At 36.5% G+C, this 16,199-nt stretch overlaps 1 protein-coding gene and 1 pseudogene across 1 annotated transcript in view; both read right to left on the bottom strand.

The window, feature by feature from the left end:
* Positions 1 to 4,615, bottom strand: part of SPTA1 (spectrin alpha, erythrocytic 1) — a 70,435-nt gene extending 65,820 nt beyond the window's left edge. Inside the window, exons 1-4 of the mRNA XM_061185863.1 lie at positions 4,379 to 4,615; positions 3,179 to 3,304; positions 1,379 to 1,519; positions 438 to 584 (exon numbers count right to left, since the gene is read on the bottom strand). Coding sequence (XP_061041846.1) covers positions 438 to 584; positions 1,379 to 1,519; positions 3,179 to 3,304; positions 4,379 to 4,615 — 651 coding nt within the window. The remainder of the gene's footprint in view (positions 1 to 437; positions 585 to 1,378; positions 1,520 to 3,178; positions 3,305 to 4,378) is intronic.
* Positions 4,616 to 10,856: 6,241 nt separating this feature from the next.
* On the bottom strand, positions 10,857 to 15,773 carry LOC133087042 (olfactory receptor 6K2-like; annotated as a pseudogene).
* Positions 15,774 to 16,199: the final 426 nt, after the last annotated feature.

Below are 16,199 nucleotides of genomic sequence, written 5' to 3'. Positions count from 1 at the left end.
AAGGTAAATCTGCCTCCTTTTCCCTTCCCCCCCAAAACACAAAAAAATTAGTTTAATGATATCATATATATTATGATAGCCCACCATTATTTTATATTCTTTACCACTTTATTCTGGTTCTTCTTCATGAAGAAAGAGTGCTTCATAAACTTGAGAAATCAATGTACTGCATGGTGCAGGAGTAACCCCGTTGTGGATTGAATTCCTTTATGTAAACACATATACACTCACTCACTCACATCTCCCTTTCCGTGGACTGGCAAGGGATAAATTCAGAAAGGAGAGGAAACTGCTCTGGGCATGTTGCTCCAGGGACAGGCATACCTCTGCTTTCTCACAATGTCCTATATCTTTCATGTCCCATCTACTAATGGCCAGAGAGTCTTCTTGAAGATCAAACCCTTTCCCTGGCTTGGTTCTCTTGTTCCCCACCTCACCTCAGCACACTCATTGGCATATTGGTTCACTGCATTCACTCTCTCCTTTCGAACTGCCAGATCCGCTTGGAAATCTTCAAACTTCTTATGCAGAACCTCTGTGCGCTCCCAGTCCTCACCCAGCTCCACTGATGTCACTATAGCCTCCTGTAGACAGAGAAAACTCTGTTAAGTCACCCGTAAACATTTAGGAATTCCTGCAGGTCAAATGCCCAAAACCCTTGCTCACATTCCCAGGATAATTCAGAAGGAGATACTGGTGGAACTTGGGAAAACCCTTCAGGAAAGAGCCAGAAACAACAGTGTATTTCCTGAGGTGGCATTCTGGCCCAGGGAACAGTGGTCTTTTGGGTAATTCTTTGGAGAGACCAGGAACATTGTTGGCAAAAGCCCCTGGGAACACCCTTTTGTGTTTTGGAACATGAAAAATAAATTCATCCTGGTTCTACTCAATTCAACATACTGAGCATTTACAAAAGTATTGTGCTATGCACTTGCTTGTGTAAATGTTCAGTCCTAACCATAGGATTATTCTTTAAGTATGTAGAAAATAAAAACCTCCCTAGCTATTGGTACTGAGAGACAAAGAATTAGGGAAAGAACTGAAATGCTCTAAGCTGGACACAGAGTAAGCGTGAAAATCTAGGAGTGAAGGCTCATGGAAGGTAGAACGGGGACAATCCTAGATCATCTTTCAATGCAGTTTTTGTGTAAGTCTTGCCTTCTTCATATTCAGATTCATACATTTAGACTTATCCCCCTACGATGTTAACTACCTCCAGAATACCCCTAAATCTTTGCCAACATTCCTCTTTCTTCCAAGGAACTAAGCCCAGGAAGAGACATCCTGACTTCTTCATGAAAGGCCTGCATTAAATGGCTATGGGATGTCTGGGGCAGATGGATGGGAAGCCCTATATGTATACTGTTTTGTCCTATACCTTGTCTCCAATCCACTCCAAGATGTCAGCACACTCCTGTAAGTACTGCTGAAGCTTCAGGGCCTGCAGCAGCAGGGTGCCCTTCTCTTGAGTCAGCTCCAGCAGCAGGTCCCACAGGTGGCTGAGTTCCTCCAGAAGGACCTATGGGGAAAGTAAAACCGCTCAGGCACAGTACCTGCTGTGGAGCAGCAGGTATAGACTCAGAAACCTGTGCAGAGAGGGACCTGGATAAAAATCCCTCCTCCCCTTCACTCGGGCATTAATTGATCAACAGATATTTAAAGGAGGAAATAGGACATGTATGTGAATAGCAATTAAACCATATGATCTTCCATAATAGAAAAAACTTAATAATGTTTTAGGGTTTTAGAGGATGAAGTGATTACAGACAATAAGAGAGGATAGAATAAGAATTCATGAAAGAGTGCTCATTTGAATTGGACCTTGAGGGATAGGTAGAATTTTGATAGGTAGACAATGGGCAGAGGGTGTTCAAAGTACTGAAAAAGGCATAGAAAAAACTTAGCATGGACTGCTTGTCAGAAAGGATAAGAGTTACAACGTTTTTCTGACTTATAAAGGAAATAGTGGCACCAAAGCAATGAGAATTTGGGAGTATATAGTTGAGGGCTCTAATGCCAAGTTAGCTTAGAAGACCAGATTTTACATATACTGTACAATTGAAGGTGTCATATATGTTATACCTTCAAGATTCTTGTATTTTTCAACTACTTCATGGCCCTAAGGTAACATGTAGCATGTAGACCACATTTATCTCTGAATCCTGCCGTGGTACAGACTGATATAGCCCCAGTGATTCTGATAGATGTGAAGATGTTTCAAACATTTCTCAAACATTTTAATTAATGTAAGGGATTGGTTTTTGTATAACTTATACAAAATGATTTCTATTTTATGACAATAAATAAAATTTGAAATTTTCTTGTTACAGAGTCTTCTTTCTAATAAGGTTTATTCTGGTTAATGTCTGTATCGCCTGACCATGTTTTGTTGACAGTAAAGCAAACTAGAATTTGTATGCTAAATATGGAACTACAGACCTAATTTTTAAATATAACACAAATTTGTTTTGAAAATTTTTTTTAATATTTAAACAGTAAAATAAATCACTTATACCAAAAAGAACCTGAATTGACTGTATCAACACAAACTTGTTGGAAGAGTATATGAATTAAGTCAGAAAAAAAGCTGATACATTAATAATGGGTTCCATAGTGGTGGTGATCTTCAGTCTTCAGGGTTTAGGGAAGACAACGGATTTTAGGAGGTTTTTTTCCCCCAAAATGAACAGATGAGAGGGTATGGAGGACTACAATAGTAGTCATAGTATGTGGGCTGTGAAGAGAAAGAGGCATCATAGACAAAGGGAGAAAGATTTCAGAGAAGATTCAAAGAAAGAGCATCCTTTGTTTAGAGAGTTTAAGGGACAAGGACCCTGAGGCTAGAAGAATTAAGTAGAAAGGACATTTCAGAAAACCAATTCATCTGGGTTGAAGTGGGTTTGAACTTGAGCCACCTATACTGTGGTGGCATAAGCAGGAATGTGATGCTATTTGATGACAGCTTTGTATCATAGCTCTTCTCCCCACTCCAAGGAACACTAGAACATCCCATCATTTTTCCTGCCCCAACCCAAGTAAAAGATAAAAGGCAGTACCCTGGTTCCAATCCAGTTATATCAAGGTTTATACCTGTTGTAATCAATTAAAACTCTGATAACATAATCAACATAATAACTTAATTATAAACATCTCTCACAGAGCCCTGCCATAAATTTACCTTGGTGTCCTCATGGGCAAAATGCCCCTCAGGAAATCGAACTTTCCTGGTTTCTTCCAGCTCAGGAATGACCCTCGATTTTGCTTGCACCTCTGCTTCAAAGGATTCATGTTTCTGATATTTCCCCTGAAGATTAGAAATCAGAGTTTATGGCTAATGCAGCCTGGTCACCCTGGAAGGGAGGTTCTTTTATTCCTCTTCTTTCTTACAGTCAGAACTACTTGTTTCCCAACCTAGATTAAGTGATAACCTATGACCACACCTGGAGGAGTCCTATCCTAAAAGAAGGTGGTGGCACCACTGCACTTAGGTTTTCAAAGGGTCCCAGGCTCAATGTCCAGGACCATAGAGGAAGTTTTTTTCCAGTCCCCACTGCCTTCGGGGAATTTCCAGTAAATATTATTTTAAATTCTCAATTGCCTTCTGTGGAAATGAAATAATGTAACAGAGTTTTTCCTCTTCAGAAAAGAGGAACTAAATGTTACTGAAAGTAGTGAACAATGAGGAAGATGATCATGGCAACAATGGCTTTTTTCTTTAATTGAGAGGTTTTTGCATGCCAGATTATGCTTTTGCTGTCATATATAAATTGATCCATTTAGTAGATAACACTTTGTTCTTGTTCCAGGTGCTTCCTCTCCAATATCCATTGCATATTTTAGGCATGCAAGCCTTTCTTCTGATCCTGACTGTGCCTCTTTCTATAACATTGTACAAGTAGGAGTGGGAGCTTCCACCAAAGCTCTCCACCTGACACCTCTCATTTGAACTTAACAAGAGGCATGAATAGTCATCTGGGAAAAACCCTGGTTAAATCATATCTTTCTGAGGACAGCGAAGAGCAGTTGTTTCAGAAACATTGATGTCTCTTCACCTCAATTCCATCCTTAATGTCACAAAATATTGAAATCACGTAGTGTGTCATAAATTCTTTGAATTCTCAGTTTTTGGCCCATGGGTTAACTTCAGAATGAGTTTATAAAGTATTATCTAGAATGAGTTCCCTTTGTAAATAAGACATTGAGGCTTAAGGAGTTGAAGACATGTGCTATTTAAAGACAGAATTACAGTCCCCAAAGTCTAATCTTTCTGTTACATCATCCCTCTACAGTTTACCAGATGTACACCTACATTATGAAAATGTTTCCCTCCCTAGAGATCTTAGAGTCTACTCTGGGGAAGTCAATGAAACTAAATGACCTGTATGTTAGTTGGGTCTTCATAGCTTTTATCGCCTGCAATCTTGATTTTCTCCAAGATCCATTTCTCGAGGTCATCTGCATCTCGTATGAAAACCTGGTAGTGATAGGAATCTTCAAGCTTCTGACCCCTCTCAGCAACCAGTTGCTTGAACCTCTGGTACCGGTTCAACACCTCCTGACGCCTCTCCTGGATCTCTTCTGCTGTTTCCAGCACCTTTGGTCCACCACTCTCCATAGCCTGCAAGTTAAAAAGCTTCTACCTATTGCTGGTTCTCAGATCTCTAGTATACTGTCCTTTTATATGTCTCAAGGCATTTACTCATATTGGACTTATGTTCAGATATCTTTAAGCCTATAAAAGCCTGTTTTTAGAAAGACTGTAGTACATTTATATAATTTTAACCATAAACAGCTACAACTTAGGCTAATAATTCTTGATCATTCAGAAAACTTTTCCAACTTTTCACATAAGTGTGTGCTAACATTAATAAATTTAATAAACTTAATAAAGTTCGATAAATGCTTATTATTGGACTAATAATCGAAGACAAGTTTAAATTAGCAAAATCACAGAGTTTCAGATTGATAAAAAAGAAATATAATTTTATGGCTTTCAAAGGCTGAAAAGGTGTTAACATGTACTGATAAGGATGAACTTAATTTAATGAATAAATAAAAATGGCTTGCAATTAACTTGATGAATGATATATCCCAAAGTTTGAAAAGATTGAATTCTTCTTACATAAAAATATAACTAATATATTGTTTACTCTTTTTATTTGCTTTATTTATAAACACTACAAATCAAAAGTTTGGCACATTTGCAACCTAATTATCACAAATTTCAAATTATTAGCATCTCAGTAATTGGCTTTTGCTATATAAAACATTATATTACTATCAAACAACATAAAATATTATTTTCCTATAGTAGAATCCAACCTATTTGTGACAGCATTCAGCAAAATCTCCATAGGGTCCACCTTCATTCTTCTGGATATAAGCACAGTTTTCCTAGCTTACCGCAATGAAAACATTCAATATAAAGCTTAAATTTTAGTCTCCTTCTGCTATACATAATTGCTATTCTGTGGATGGCCTTTACAAGTTTGGCTATAGAATTAAATCCTTCTATGGAGACTCAAACCTTTACTGTGTGTTACTTTGCTCCAAGTTACTAGGTTGTTCTCCATGTGAACCCATGTAAACAGGTCATTGCTAGATTTTGGTGCTGCATAGTCAAAAGCTCAGGGTCATTGTTTAAAGTGAGACATTCATAAAAAGAGTTAAAATTAAACTTCTTTACTTCTTAAGAATCAAGAAACAATTCTTGCTGATCCTGTCAAAGATAGTACAGAAAAGTCAAAGGAGACAGCTTTCCTAATTATATTGGTGACAAATTGTACTGTAAAGAATTCTGTACTCACGGTTTCCTTTGGAAAGTGTTATGCTTTTCCTAAAGGTCAAGAACCTGTCAAAATAAAATGTATCCAAAAGACAGAGAGAGAGAGAGAGAGAGAGAGAGACAAAGAGAGAGAAAGAGAAACAATTCACATGTAGTTGTCTAGTCTAATTCAGATAGAGATGAGAGAAACGTTACATATGTGGCAAGACAAAGAAAAAAATAGCCCTTTACTTGGGCCAGAATCCCGCCAGCTACAATCTACATTATCTTCAGGAGACAGATTCAGCTGAGGCAGCTGCTAACTTTCACAGATGCTGGGTGACTCAGCGGCTTGCGGGACTATGGTTTTCAAAGTTTTTCAACAGGACTTTACAAAAAATGAAAGCAAAATTTTTAGATGAAAAATTAGAAAAAAACTCAGTTATAGATGTAAGATAGAGGCAGTGTTAAGATGGTGTTTTGTTTCTTTGATTAGCTTTAGATTTTATATCTGACAATTGTAAATCAGGAAGGAATTCTGGGATGCCCATTCTTTACATTCTGTGCAGAATTACAAGAACTCAGGGCATACGTATGTTCTTGTTCTAACCTATCTCTAGGAAATGCAAATCAACGACTCCGTCAAAACCCAACTACAAATTTTTAGCAGACTTTAAGCAACAAGACATCCTAATTCTTGCTGTAGAGCCTTTGTCAAAATAGAAAGAAAATTTTATTCTTTGCCTCACAGATTGGGTTTTTAAGTCTGATTTAGCGTTACCCTTAATCATTTAAATAAAAAGAACAAAGGAAGTAAGATATATGCTTTTTTATTTGTATTTTGTGAAACAAAAACTAGGATACTTCATTTGACAAACTAATGAAGTCATAAAATATTTGAAAATTGGACAGAGTTCTAAACTGTAGGATAAAAGTCATCCTAATTTATGTATTATTTTTAATGGAGAGAAAAGAAACAGAAATTCTTCTCCAAACATATAGTTCTTTTAGGCAACTTTACAAAAATGAAACAAACAAACCAAAAGAAAACAGTGGGATGGTTTCAGACCCTCCTAAAAAACAGTGGGTCTATCCATGCCAAACTTCATTCCAGTATAAATCCAATTTGAATAATCTAGCTTTCATGGTCTACTAGGGTAGATCAAGGTCCTACATTTCTAGTTTCCTTTCTTCCTGGATCATCTCACCCAATGAAGTTGAGAGAGCTTTAAATTCTCTTCTTGAAAGTATAATATTTACTTTTTCACATAGTTCCTTTATATTAAAATCAAATTTGGGTTCTAAAGGCATGAACACAAATCTTAGAGAATGCATTATATCACGTGAACCAGGGAAACTCTGACTGGAGTTGGTTAGGGAGGAAATATATTTTTAATCTTTATCCAAGAGATAAGAATCAATTCGAATCTACCGTATCTTAATTTATATACTGACATGATTAATTTACATTAATTTCTACTCTTTAGAAGATTCTGTGAAGCAGATATTATCAACCTCATTTTTATATGAGAAAACAAAAGTAGTCTCTGAGAGGTAGTCTCATGCCATGGTTGTTTGGTTTGTAAGTATTTAAACAAAAGATAAAATCCATGTGAGTGTGACCATCATGCCACTCATCTGTTTTAGTCAATCTTCTCTTAGTCCCCCAATATTTCTGGTTGACTTATTCCAGGATCTTCTCACCAAGAGTGTCAACCATGTGATAGCATTGTAACCAAAGAAATATTAGGACCCAATTAGCAGGATTGGTCATCATGAAATAGAATAAAAGTGGACCAGAACAATAGTCATTAGAGCAGGTATCAATGTGAAAGTGCACAGGAGACAAGGAAGAGAATTTATACATCAAGACAGAAGTGTTCTTTGAGTTTTCAGTTGTCGCACCCAGTAGAGATTCATGCTAATAGTTTCTGTGCCAACATCCTGGCTGCCACTCTGGCTGCTGCTGACTTTAAATTCAGTCCCACCCTATCTTCTCACTCCCTTTAGATTGACAGGGTTTCTTCAGTCTCTGAGCATGTTTACCATTATTAGTACAAGTATCAGGGTGTCTCCTTGGGATTGATGGAAGGGCATGATGAAAAACTCTTAAACCCTGGTAGCTTAACACTTGGACCTCTGACCTTCTTGCCACTATTATAGTTTTCCAAGAATGCTTATTGGCTTTGAGGACATGGAGGCCTTGAGTACAGGGGACACAGGTAAAGAATGTATGAGAGACACTGTAGACGTTTAGAATCATGTATAATCTTTAAAATTGCATGTAGCCATGTATATAAATGAGTGCTAAGAGGTTACAGGGAAAGCGTGAGTTGATCACAGACAGCTTCATTAAAGAGAAGTCTTATATTCAGTTTTACAGGGTGGGAGTAATTTGGAGAGCTGTTTTATTTGATCATGGTTATCAGCTCTGGGCAGAACTGTGCTTCGCACACTAGTTTTATCAGCACTGCCCAGCTTGCCTGAGTCTCTTCTCAGTTATCAGATCTTCTTTTCCTGGACTCAGAAACTCCAAGAGATGCTTTATATCCCCAAATGCTAAAGTCTCTCCAATTTGCAACACTAAAATTCATATGCTTACTGTGGATATTTTGGAGTTCAACTTTCTCGGCCCATTTACCAACAAGGAAAAATATGTTAACTTTAACGTAAAACTAAGTTTTCCCATGGAATAGAAGTCATCATTATTTTATTTTTAAAATTTTATTTTTGTTTCTCTAGAGTTAGTTCTCATTTTAAAAGGTCTCAAATAGTTGTCTCCTAAATGGGTTAAAATATTAAATATTGTCATTCAAAAAAATAGAAAGACCTTTTTGCAGTGAACTGTATCCACTTTAACTCTTATCTTTTCGGGTCCTCTAAAGTTATTTGTCCCTTAACTCTATAAGGAAAATTACATAATTAAAGTTTACAATCCTATAATAAAAAATAAAACTCTTTTTTTCCCTTACCATTATCTTCTCTCACTTTCCCTTACTTATTTTATTATTTTTCTGCTTTATTTATTTGGTATTATTATTCAATGCGAATAAGAAAAAACAAAACCCATGATGTCTCCTTTAACAACAAACTATGTAATTATAATTGAAAAAGACCTTGGGATAATGGAAAGTGCACTGGATTTGAAACTGAAACCATCTAATCTGAAGACTCAATTCTACCATTTTATAATCAGATGAATATTGGAAATTTGCTTAAATTTTATTAAGTATATAATGGGAATAGTAATGACAAGGCTACTTATTCCAGAGAATTTTTATATGACTTAATTTAGATGGTTGATTAAAAAGCACTTTATTTAAATATACACAAAAAAGAATTTTTATTGTTATGAATAATGCCAAGCACATATATTTCATTTACTTCAAGTCAAATATTTTGTTCTGAATCAGAAATCTGAAGTGCTTATCTTTTAAAGAATGATTTGCAATGTATCATTAGAAAATCTTATATAAAATTGCTGAATGTTTCCATCCAGTGATAATTATCTCTGAGTACAGCAACCCTTAAGGAAACCATATAGGCCTAAATCTTTACAAACTTTATAAAAATGGCATTTTTGGTGACATGGTCCTACTCAGGGAAGAAAGAGCACAACTAAAAAAAATATTTCTTATTAGAATAAAGGAAAGTAGGAGCCAGGACTAGACATATTTCCTTTATAACCATGACTAAACTATGAAGTTTAATTCTTATATTTAAGGGTTTAGATTTCCAAGATATCAATAAAATCTTATTAAACATGTAAATAAAGGCCAGTCATTGAAATTTAAGTGGATTATCTGTGACATTGCTTCATTTCACTATTAAAAATTACTCTAAGTGTAAATACACTATGTATCTTATCTTTATTCATTATCGCTGGCTCCCCTGCCATCCTCTGTTGAATGTGTGAATAGCCTTAGTTTTGTATAACATAACTTTTTTATAAATTATAATTTTGTCAGGAGACAAAGAATACTTCTGTTTATTTACTCTTTTAGTGAACCATTACTGAGCATTTCTCTGGGCAAAGAATTCTAACAGGCATGGGGAATATAGAGATGAACAAAATAAGATACCTACTTTTAAAGAGTTCACAAACTAGAGCGCTCACAGAAGACATGTAAACCATAACACAGGATAGAATAAAAATCATACTAAGTAGAAGCTCAAGAAATGTGTTACAGAAACACAAAACAAAGACTGTTTCTTTCTTGTTTCAGCTAATTATAGCAGGAGATGTTTTGCCAAATCTGGCTCCCTGTGCACCTATGCTAAATAAAAATACAGAGACAGAGAACTGGAAGATAAGAAATAGAGAGGCTTTTTATTTTCTTTGCCAGGCAAAGGGAAGACACAGTAGGCTAACACCTCGAGAACTGTGCCCCCCTCCTTGGGGAATCGGAAAAGATTTTATACGTGGGGCCCATGGTCTGGGGTAGGTGATAAGGATCAAAGTAGTGAAGGTCTTGCATTTCTTTTCTTCTGCAAATTCATGGCCAAAGCTGGCATCAGGCAGCTTAGCAAACTGGTCTGTTGTCACTGAAGTTATGGCTCGTGACCTTCTTTCTGAAATGAAGAGTGCTACAAGGGAGTGTAAGGGGAGAAGAAATGCCAAGTGCAAAGAGTAATTCATATGGAGTCAGAGAATAATCAGTTTTGTGAAGGACAAGTCTAGCTACAAGTGTTTGTTAGTAGTAACAGCTAAAGAATAACCAAGATTGCTTAACTCTTTCAGGCCTGTTTATGTTGTTTCTCCAGCCTGTTCATCATTTCCTTATTTTCCTTGTTTATCAGAAAAGTCTCATTTCTATTTTTGCTGCAACAGTGTCAGGACAGAGGTAGAATTTTATGAGTCCTTCTGGATTCAAAGAATAAACGACGGGACTGTGTGAGTCTTTGCCCCATTTTCTTTGTATTCTATGATTAATCAATCTCTGAGGACATTTCCTAAGTGAACAGAGATTGGATGGATAAATGTCCCACTTAGAGTCAATGCACAGAAAAAATAAACACAGTAGTAACACACTGAAAACATAAATACAGATACTGGCATAAATATACTTTGTTAATGGGTATGTCTTTTGTCTTATTTTATAGTAGATCGGCATGTGTGAACTTTTATGGCTTCCTTGATCTCTTTACTCCTTAGACTAGATAATTGAGTTAAAGGATGGCCATAACACTGCAAAGAGTGGGCTAATGGCTGTGTCCCAGGAAAAGGAATCCTTAGTAGAGAAGCACAGGGATATAAAGGCTACATTTCCAAAAAAATATCAAGAAAATAGCAAGGTGGGAAGCATATGTAGAAAAGGCCTTTGGTTTCAGCCAACAGAGCAGATAATGCAGGATTACTGCAATGATACAAACATAACCCAAAACCACAAGCAGTATAGCTGTGATGATCTCCACAGCATGTACAATTTCTACAACCTTGATTAAAATAATCTATCAGTGTTCATGCATGTCAGATTCAGGATGAGATCAAAGTTGCAAAAGATATTTTGAATTTGATTTGGACCACAAAATAATAGTGTAGATATTCAAGCAATCTCAGGAAGTGGCATGAAGAAGCCACAGAAGCAACAGCCTACAGTCAGCTGAGTGTAGGGCTGAGGTGTTATGATTGTGGGGTAATAGAAGGGGTTGCAGATGGCCAGGTATCTGTCCATAGCCATGGTGGTGAGCTTGTAAATCTCAGAAATGACAAGAGAGTAAAATAAATACATATGCAGAAGGCAGTTAGTCAGAGAAATGGTCTTCTGCCCACTGAATTGATCGGAGAGTATCTTGTGGATGATGGTTGTAGTATACCAGATCTCCAGGAAGGACAGGGCACTGATGAAGAAATACATAGGAGTGTGGAGGTGGGAATCCAGTTTGATGAAAAAGAAGACCATAAGGGTCCCAGTGATGATGAACAGGTTAGGAGCAAGAGATAAAAATAAGAGTTCATCTTCCTGCAAATGAAAAAAAAAAAAAAAATCCAGTGAATATGAATTCAATCACTGCTGTCTGATTTTTACTTAAAATCTTCTCAATGTGGGGCAGAAAAAAAAATAGAAAGAAAAAAGGAAGTAGTAATTGGATAATCAATTCATTCATTTATTATATTTTTATTTGTTCATTCAAGTATTTGGTCAGAGCTTACTATGTTCCATGTGCTATGTAATACAGTCCAATGAGAGGGATCACTTAAGAAGAACCAATATTCCAAATGCATAAATTGCTGTATTTCTCCTAGCTAGCCACACCATAAGATTCAGCTTATATAGTCAATAGCCTCTGTTACCCAAGAACACAACTTTATAATTAGCAGAATTGTCCCCTTTATATTTCCTTCACTTCTTTTCTCTATATCAGCCCCTCTCCTGCTCAGAATAAAGAATAAATCAGGGTTCAGCTCAAGCAATACTTCCCATGAATTATTCTAGTTAGATTAAATTTTTCTCTCTGTGGTACTCCCATAGCAATTAATTTTGCACTTTCTATATCATGGCTAATAATACAATACCTTGTCTGCTTCTCCAATTCCTTTTTAAACTCTATTTTAATCAGATGTTTTACACTAATAAGTGCTCAGTAAACATGTGTGAATGTGGGGAGGCAGACTTGCCCACCAGCACACTTAAGCAGTCATGGCTCCAACACAATAGAAAGGCATACACAGCCCACATATAGGAGACATCCTCGTACGCTGTTGGTGAGACTGTAAATTGGTGCAACCACTATGGAAAACAGTATGGAGATTTCTCAAAAAATTAGGAATAGAACTAGTACATGACCCAGCTATTCCACTCCTGGATATTTAACCAAAGAGCACAAAAACTCTAATTTGAAAATATATTTACACCCCTACATTCATGGCAGCATTATCTACAATAGCCAAGATATGGAAGCAACCTGTGTCCATTGATGCACAAATGGATAAAAAGGATGTGATACACACACACACACACACACACACACACACACACACACACACACAATGGATTATTAGTCAGCCATAAAAAAATGAAATCCTGCCATTTGCAGCAACATGAAGGAAACTTGAAAGTGTTATGTTAAATGAAATGAGTCAGATGGAGAAAGGAAAATAATATATGATTTCACTCATATATGGAATCTTAAAAAAACAAACACAATAAAGCAAAAAAACAGATACAGAAAACAGATTAGTGGTTAGCAGAGGGGAAGGCTAACTGCTAATTGGATTAGTTGGGGAGAGGGTAAAATGGTGATGGATGGTAACTAGACTCGTGGTGGTGATCTCTTTGTAGCATACACAGATGTTGAATTATAATGCTTTCCACTTGAAACTTACATAATAAAAAATATATGAATGGAAATGAATTTTATTGAAAGTGGAGAGGTAAGTAACATATGGCTGAGCAAGTTGAATTCACAACTATGGCAACTTTGACCTGAATTTTGAAAAGTGAGAAAAAGTTTGTCATCTCCCTTTTTCCTGTAGATGAGCGCAATAAATTCAGTTCTTCTCAGTGGGCATGTCCTATGTGGAGCAAACAAATAACGTGGAGAAAGAAAATGATATATGTAATTGGAGTTGGAAAGAGTGTTTGACTACTTGATCTCCAATACTTTTTGGAAGAAGATAGGGAATAAATATATAAATGAAAAAAATGCCTTATCCCACTTAATGGAACCTTCATTCTTCCAGTTCTTTAGACCAAATTCTTTGGAGTCAAGCTTGTCTCCTCTCTCACACCCCATATTCAATCAGTAAGCAAATCAATTAGTGATACTTTCACAATATTTCTAGAACCAACTACTTTTTTTTTTAATTACAACTTCTTTATTATATAGAGTTTTAGTACTTACTCATTGGACAACAGATAACATTTTAAAGAAAGAAACAATATAAACTATATCCCTCTCCTCAAGAATAGACCTAATATAACTGCTTCAGGGGTCTCTTCACTTTGCATACCAGATATCCTAAAAGTTTATTGTGATATGATTTGAGATCACTGGATGTTTTGGGCAGAAATTATTTCAAACAGAACCAGAGAGAAGTCACCTTGGCCACTGAAAGTCCTGGGAATGTCACAACAGCACTCCTGGTACTGTTGGAAAGAGTCCCCTATAGTCTTGAGATATTATAGTAGTTTGTGAGTCATGAATTTAGGGACTCAGGTTTTAAGAACCAAGGCAATGCCAAGGGCCCCATGATGCCTGGTGATATTTGAAGGAATCTGATTCTTAGGATTCAGATGTAATGACCAAATGGACTTCTCATTCTAATTGTCAAAAGGAAGCCAAATTGTTGAATTGCTCTCTTGCTAGTACAGAGAAAAGGACACCACAGTGTATCATGGCACTCCACCAGGTTAGAAGGCTTTATATGTAGCCCATTTTAATGTCGGGTTTAATCCTAGGTTTAAAAACAAAACTCATAAAAATACATTGATTTCATTTACCATCTTCTCTCTTTTAAACCTACTACCCATAGGTGTACGACTTAATATTTGGAAATGGCAGGCCACAGGATTCATCCTTTTTATTTAAAATAGTGTGTGTGTGTGTGTGTGTGTGTGTGTGTGTGTGGAGGTGTGTTTATTTTTTTTTGCATGTAACCTATGCACTTCCTCCCATATACTTTATTTTTTTAACATCTTTATTGGAGTATAATTGCTTTACAATGTAGTGTTAGTTTCTGCTGTATAACAAAGTGAATCAGCTATACGTATACATATATCCCCATATCCCCTCCCTTTTGAGCCTCCCTCCCACTCTCCCTATCCCATCCCTCTAGGTAATCACACAGTACTGAGCTGATCTCCCTGTGCTATGCAGCTGCTTCTCACTAGCTATCTATTTTAGATTTGGTAGTGTATATATGTCAATGCTACTCTCTCACTTCTCTTTTACTTCACTATGTATGACAAACTCTAGGTCTATCCACCTCACTACAAATAACTCAGTTTTGTTTCTTTTTATGTCTGAGTAATATTCCATTGTATATATGTGCCACATCTTCTTTATCCATTCATCTGTCGATGGACACTTAAGTTGCTTCCATGTCCTGGCTATTGTAAATAGTGCTGCAATGAACATTGTGGTACATGTCTCTTTTTGAATTATGGTTTTCTTGGGGTATATACCCAGTAATGGGATTGCTGGGTCATATGGTAGTTCTATTTTTAGTTTTTTAAGGAACCTCCATACTGGTCTCCATAGTGGCTGTATCAATTTACATTCCCACCAACAGTGCAAGCAGGTTCCCTTTTCTCCACACCCTCTCCAGCATTTATTGTTTCTAGATTTTTTGATGATGGCCATTCTGACCTGTGTGAGGTGATATCACATTGTGATTTTGATTTGCATTTCTCTAATGATTGGTGATGTTGAGCATCCTTTCATGTGTTTGTTGGCAATCTGTATATCTTCTTTGGAGAAATGTCTATTTAGGTCTTCTGCCCATTTTTGGATTGAGTTGTTTGTTTTTTTTGATATTGAGCTGCATGAGCTGCTTGTATATTTTGGAGATTAATCCTTTGTCAGTTGCTTCATTTGCAAATATTTTCTCCCATTCTGAGGGTTGTCTTTTTGTCTTGTTTATCGTTTCCTTTGCTGTGTAAAAGTTTTTAAGTTTCATTAGGTCCCATTTGTTTATTTTTGTTTTTATTTTCGTTTCTTCAGGAGGTGGGTCAAAAATGACCTTGCTGTGATTTATGTCATAGAGTGTTCTGCCTATGCTTTCCTCTAAGAGTTTTATAGTGTTTGGTCTTACATTTAGGTCTTTAATCCATTTTGAGTTTATTTTTGTGTATGGTGTTAGGGAGTGTTGTAATTTCATTCTTTTACATGTAGCTGTCCATTTTTCCCAGCACCACTTATTGAAGAGGCTGTCTTTTCTCCATTGTATGTTTTTGCCTCCTTTAGAACCAACTACTTCTTAAAACATTCATACTGCAACCCTGGCCCAAGCCATCAACCCTTGCCTGGATTTTGCATAACCTCCAAAAGTGTCTGCTTTTGCCATTGCCCTCTTTCAGTCTATCCTCAGCACCAAACTAAGATAAATCCTATTAAGAGGTAAATGAAATAATTCTGCTTCTCTGCCAAAAACCCTCCAATGGGTCCCACTTTACTCCAAATGAAAAGCAAAAGCCTTTACAATGGTCTTTTAGTTCTATGTAATCTGGCCCAACAAAACTTTTTCTGACTTCATCATCTATGTCTCCACACCCACCCCAATCACTCTATCCACGTGCCACCTGGAATGCCCTTTAATTAGAGCCTTTGCACTTCCATGCCCTCTACCTAGAATATTCTTCCTTGAAATAGTCACATGCCTAGAACTTATTTTCTTGTACTTCTTTTGGCCATAATTCAAATAATACTTGCTGAGAGATGCCGTTCCTGATTACCCTACTTAAAATTAATCACATTCCAGCCCCAAAACTCC

The sequence above is a fragment of the Eubalaena glacialis genome, chromosome 3 (genome assembly GCF_028564815.1).
Source record: "Eubalaena glacialis isolate mEubGla1 chromosome 3, mEubGla1.1.hap2.+ XY, whole genome shotgun sequence".
NCBI lineage: Eukaryota > Metazoa > Chordata > Mammalia > Artiodactyla > Balaenidae > Eubalaena > Eubalaena glacialis.
The sequence above is the reverse complement of the archived record's forward strand: the minus strand, read 5'-3'. Positions and strand labels throughout refer to the sequence as shown.